Source organism: Phaseolus vulgaris, chromosome 10 (genome assembly GCF_051622355.1).
Source record: "Phaseolus vulgaris cultivar YP4 chromosome 10, ASM5162235v1, whole genome shotgun sequence".
Taxonomy (NCBI): domain Eukaryota; kingdom Viridiplantae; phylum Streptophyta; class Magnoliopsida; order Fabales; family Fabaceae; genus Phaseolus; species Phaseolus vulgaris.
In genome coordinates, this window is record NC_143507.1 from 20,002,276 (window position 1) to 20,008,275 (window position 6,000).

At 45.6% G+C, this 6,000-nt stretch overlaps 1 protein-coding gene across 1 annotated transcript; it reads left to right on the plus strand.

Moving 5' to 3' along the window:
* Positions 1–3,593: 3,593 nt before the first annotated feature.
* LOC150024677 (uncharacterized) lies at positions 3,594–4,292 on the plus strand. The gene has a single exon (XM_090296091.1). The coding sequence runs from the start codon at positions 3,594–3,596 to the stop codon at positions 4,290–4,292; it is 699 nt and encodes a 232-aa protein (XP_090152217.1).
* The last annotated feature ends 1,708 nt before the right edge of the window (positions 4,293–6,000 follow it).

Consider the following 6,000-nt stretch of genomic DNA (forward strand, 5'->3'; position numbering starts at 1 on the left):
GTCATCATCCTTACCGAAGGTTGAAAAAAAGCCTTTAATGGACATCAAGAGACTAGTAGTCCACCAACTCCATTAACTAGTGTTGAGGTTTACGAAAAGGTCAATAACATAGATCACACCTTCGATAAGTCAAAAAAGAAGTCATGTGGGACAAACACTTGGAAGAAAAAATCAATCTTCTTTGATCTTCCGTACTGGTCGAGGTTACAAGTCAGACATTGTATAGATGTAATGCATGTTGAGAAGGATGTGTGTGATAGCTTAATTGGTATACTTCTTAACTTTAACGGGAAGACGAATGATGGTCTAAATGCTCGTTTAGATTTGTTTGAGATGAACATACGAGGCGAGTTGGCACTGATAGAAATGAGTAAGCGTACATATTTGCCCCCAGCCTGTTACACCATGTCAAAAGATGAAAAAAATAAGTTTTTGTCAATGTCTAAAGGGTGTGAAAGAGCCACAAGGACATTCCTCAAATGTGAAGAGCCTAGTGTCAATGCAAGATTTGAAATTAATTGCGTTGAAGTCTCATGATTGCCATATCTTGATGCAACAGTTGTTGCGCTAGCTATTTGAGGGATCTTACCAAAAAATGTTAGACATATAATAACCCGTTTGTGCTTATTCTTCACTTCCATTTGTTGTAAAGTCATTGATGCATTAAAATTATATGAACTTGAAGATGAAATTGTTGTTATCTTGTGTGAATTGGAGATGTTTTTGTTGAAGATGGATAAAGCTTCTTCTCTGCGAGTCTTAGTGTGTTTGATGTAGAAAATTGTATTTTTTGCTTTGAAGTTAGTGATGATGTTATTAGTGATCATAGTAGGTTAGAGTTAGTTTAAAGTGATTTCTTGCTTCGTGACCTACTTCATGTCCCTAACCAAGGTGGTAAGATAAAGCACAAAATATTTTTTTCAAAATTCTTCTATCAACTACCTAAGTTTTTTCAAAATTAGTTTTCTGCACAGATATAAATATAAAACAATAGATTCTCTTTGCACTGGTGCTATTTTATCAAAGCTTTTTCAAAATTTTGTTAGGGCACCAAAAAGTTTGTTATTGTCCTTTATTACCGTTTAAGCTGAGCTGAAATTGGATTGAAAGTCATCTTATGCCTTTTCAAAAACAATCCATTTATTTTAACTTCAAGATGTTCTTTTTTATAACAACTTGAACTATTTTTTGAAAAACTATTACAAACTGTTTTCTATATAAAGAGAGGCTCATCTCACATGAAATATGACTGAGTGATCACGTTTTTGAACACATATCAAAGAGTTTTGAAAGGTTCTCTTAAAGAAATTCACGTGTACTTGTTCATTGTGTCCCTTGGTCAAGGTGTGAGGTTATGTTCTTGTTGTGCTGCAGTGGTTCTGGTTTAGGTTTCTTGCATCTTCTATTTAGGTGCTTTCTTTCATTATTCTTTTCTTGTATAAAGGTGATTGTATAAACACTTCTTGATAGGGTTTCTTGAAGTGCAAGTCTTGCTGAAATAGAGTTTTTCAGCATTGTACGTCTTGTTATTGAAGAGTTCAAGAACTACAAAGTGTTTGTAAGTGTTTTTGGTTTGGTTTAGTGAATTCCACCTTGATATGAGGTGAGACTGGATGTAGCTCTGAATGAGTGAACCAGTATAAACTGTGTGTGTGCCTTATTCTTCTCAATCCTTGTACTGATTTATGCAAATTTGATAATTTGAAACAAAATAAATCTGTTGATTTAAAATTGAATCTGTTATTTCTGGGTTGTCACATACTGTTCTTCAAAGATTCTGAAAAAGTTTTTGTTACTTGTGGATATCTGAATTTGTATATTGGATGATTAAAGAAAGTAATAAATTCTTTGAAATAGCTTTGTTCAAGATACATATTCTTTCCAAGATTGGTTGTTAAAGATTCAAGGTTGGAATTCTTGTTGTAATATTATTCTCAGTCTTGCTGTTGTTAAGGTGCCTGCACTATTCTTGAAAATCATTCACTGAATTTCAAACTAATTTGATCAAGGTTTTGGATTTGATAGAGTACTCAGAAAATAAATTAGTTCCTTTTAAAATCAATTTGTTCTTTTTCTCAAGGTTACTTGAAAATAGTCTTGTTTGTGAAAATTCTTTAAAAGCTTGTACCATCCGGGTCTCGGCCTCAGCCGTTGACCAAAAGTCAAAGTGGGATCCTGAGGGTTGGGCCCACAAAGGAGGTTCAGTTGACCAGGAAGGAGCCTTGTTAGGCTCGCAGGCAAGGGGAACTGAGGAGGAGATATTGGGCGTACGAGTTGACACCTGAGTGATCATCCCGCGACAGATGCACTTCGAGAGGGCCTTCTTACACGCTGGGATTTCCCTAAGTCTGGGTTACAATGTCATGAAGGTGCGCCCATAGACAAGCTTAGGTTAGAGGCAGACACGTGGTAGAAACACTGGCAAAGGTATATAAGGTTTTACGAAAGACAAAGTGAGGTATGTTTTTACACATTTACGCACAAGTGAATTGAGTTGGAGAGAATTCAGTTACGCACTTCTCTGAGCACTGAGCTGGTGGTGTTTTGCGACGGGAAGTGTCACGGTGTTTTCTGCCATAACTGACTTGAGCATCGGAGTGCAAACGGCCACGAGGGCGCCCATTTGTCTCTTTGTTTCAGGTGTTCGCAGGGGCGGAGAGAGAACGTTGGAACGGGAGCGAAGGAGCCCTTGAAACGCAGTTCGCAGTGACGCGCGAAGGTGTTCAAGTCAATTGGCTGGAACATTTGGCGCCCACCGTGGGGCCTGATCTAAAACATCTGTCCCACCGCAGGAAGTAGGAGATTCAGCGAGAGTTGTGGAAGTTCGTTAAGGTTCTTCAAGATTCTTGAAAGGTTCATCAAGAATCCTCAAGGTTTGCTCAGATTCACTAGAGAAAGTTCCAAGATTCTCCTATAAACATCCAAGAATGAGGAATACCAGGCAAAGTGCTACAGCGCGCGTAGGGAATGAGGCTTTGACCCTGCAGCAGGTGATGGGGGTGATGCAAGGCCTTCAGGAGGCGATGGCGGCATCGAGGGCAGAGCAGGAACGCATCCATCTAGATCTTGCAGCTTCGCAAGCCAGAAACGAAGAGCTGCATCGCACTAACGAGGAGTTACGTCGCGGGTTGCACAACCAGCCTGGGAGTCGTGAAACAGAGGATCAAGAATGCTTTACGCCTCCCAGGGATTTCCCCATGCCCTTCTCTCAGGCAATCATGGATGCAGTAATATCATCCACATTCGTAGGGCCGAAGGCTACATTCACTGGAGTGGAAGATCCAGAGGCGCACCTCATTGCGTTTCACACGTAGATGATGTTGGTCGGCGGTTCTGACACCGTGAGGTGCAAGTTGTTTATGAGCACGTTGGTGGGGGTGGCGATGGACTGGTTCATCAGTCTCCCAGATGGCCACGTGACTTCGTTTGCGTAGCTGTCGCAATTGTTCAGGGAACAATACATCGTGAACCGCGCTCCCCCGCCCATTTCTTATGATCTTTTTGATGTGAGGCAGTATTAGGGGGAAACGTTGAAAGAATTTGTTAATCGCTTTGGGGCACAGGTGGTGAGGGTCAACACCATTGACGAGTCGATGATAGTCCATGCGTTCAGGAAGGGAATTTGCCCTGGACCGTTCAGCGAATCGCTTATCAGAAGTCGCCCCAAGACTTTTGCTGAAATCAGGCGTCGTGTGGTGGCGCATATCGCAACAGAAGGAGAAGTAGTTGAAAAGCGCGCGTGCGTGGTCCCCACGCGCCCTCGTGCACCGCCGCGTGCGCAGCCCATGAGAGTGCATGAGGCTGCGGCGGGGAAGAAGACTCAGGGAAGGAAGCAGCCTTACGAGGCTAGAAAGCCCCAGGCCAAGGGGCGCTCAAGGGGAAATAAGCCATTGAAGCATAACTTTGTGGTGGAGTTGAAAGACCTGATCGTTGTGCCCAACATAGCGGATAGGTTGAAGATGCCAGCAAAGACGGATAAGGTGTTGGGATCGCACAAGGATGTATGGTGCGAGTTCCATCAAGCGTTTGGTCATCCGATCAACAATTGCTTGGCATTGGGCCATCAGCTGGATGAGCTTGTGAAGAGCGGTTTCTTGAATGACTACCTGGCGGGGTCATCAGGGGCCGAGGCCTTGACAGCCTCAGTAGAGGACCAAGTCCACGAGATGCCCATCCACGGGGAAATCCACACCATCTCAGGTAGATTCTCGGGTGGAGGGTGCACTACCTCTCAGTGCAAGAGGTACATGCGTTCGGTAATGTCAGTAGCAGAACAGGTGGTGGACGACTAGCTTGACGTCGATCTCACGTTCACGAAGGATGATCTTCGCGATGTCGTCCCACACGATAATGACCCTGTGGTGATTTTGGTTGTAACTGCGGGAAGGAAAGTACACCGAGTGCTAGTAGATTAGGGCAGCTCAGCAGATGTGATGTTCTGGCCTACGTTTAATAAGTTACAGTTGTCTCCTGATCAGCTTAGGCTATACACGGGATGGTTGTATGGTTTTGCAGGGGATCAGGTGGAAGTGCATGGTTATTTGGAACTGAGGACGACATTTACAGATGGCATCGCGTCTCGCACAGAAAACATAAGGTACCTAGTGGTAAACGCCGACTCGGCGTATAACATCTTGTTGGGAAGGCCAGCCTTGAATTGGCTGAGGGGGGTGTCATCTACACGCCATATGAAGTTGAAGCTACCCGATCTCAGTGGGAAAGTAATTGTGATCAAGTCTGATCAGAAAGAGGCCAAGAAGTGCTATGAGAATACCTTAAAACGAAGAGGGGCGTGTTCATGGTGGTGGAACACCCACCCATGGAGGAGGCGCCTGTGGAGACGGTACCCATGGAGGAGGACCGCGTAGGCGTATCTCGCGCAGAGAGGGCTCGGAAGAGGCGACCCGAGCCGGCTGAGAATGTGGTGGAGAGGCTGATTGGTGGCAAGACGTTCAAGTTGGGTAAATCGTTAGACCAGGAGGAACAAAACCAGGTGGCAAAGGTGATATCGCGCCATCTGGACGCCTTCGCATGGTCCACCTCGGACATGCCAGGCATTGACCCGGATTTTCTATGCCACCGCCTCACCATGCACCCCAAGGTCCGACCTATGCACAAGAGAAGAAGAAAGTTTAACGAAGAGAGGCAGTTGGTCGTACATGAAGAAATGAGGAAGCTGTTGAACGCTGGTCACATAAGGGAGATTCAATATCCTGAGTGGCTGGCCAATGTGGTCTTAGTTAAGAAGGCCAATGGGAGGTGGATGATGTTCGTAGACTTCACTGACCTCAACAAGGCATGCCCAAAGGACTCGTACCCATTGCCAAGCATTGACGCGCTGGTGGACAGCGCCTCGGGCTGCAAGATGCTTAGCTTTCTGGACGCGTTCTCTGGGTACAACCAGATTAAGATGCACCCCCGTGACGAGTGCAAAACGGCGTTCATGACCGAGACATCCTGTTACTGTTACACAATGATGCCGTTTGGCCTAAAAAACGCAGGCGCCACCTATCAGAGGTTCATGGATAAGGTCCTGGCACCTATGTTGGGAAGAAACGTGTAGGCCTACGTGGGCGATATGGTGGTGGCCTCCCAGTTGAGGGGACAACACATAGCTGATTTGGAAGAGCTGTTCGCTACCATAGCCAAGTATTGTTTGAAGCTGAACCCCGAAAAGTGCGTATTCGAGGTCGAGGTGGGTAAATTCTTTGGGTTCCTACTCACCGAGCGAGGGATAGAGGCGAACCCAGACAAGTGTGCGGCGATCCTTGCCTTGAGGAGCCCCGCCTCGGTGAAAGAGGTGCAACAGCTGACAGGGCGGATAACGGCCTTGTCCAGATTCGTATTTGCTGGAGGAGACAAGGGCCACCCCTACTTCCAGTGTTTAAAAAGAAACAGTCGGTTCGTGTGGACCGAGGAGTGAGAGGCGGCGTTCCTCAAGCTGAAGGAGTACCTGGCTGCTCCCCCCTTCCTGTGCAAGCCACAGATGGGCGTTCCCCT

Bases quoted from the DNA above. Each gene is read 5' to 3' on its own strand.
- LOC150024677 (XM_090296091.1), top strand. From the start codon at position 3,594: ATGATAGTCCATGCGTTCAGGAAGGGAATTTGCCCTGGACCGTTCAGC.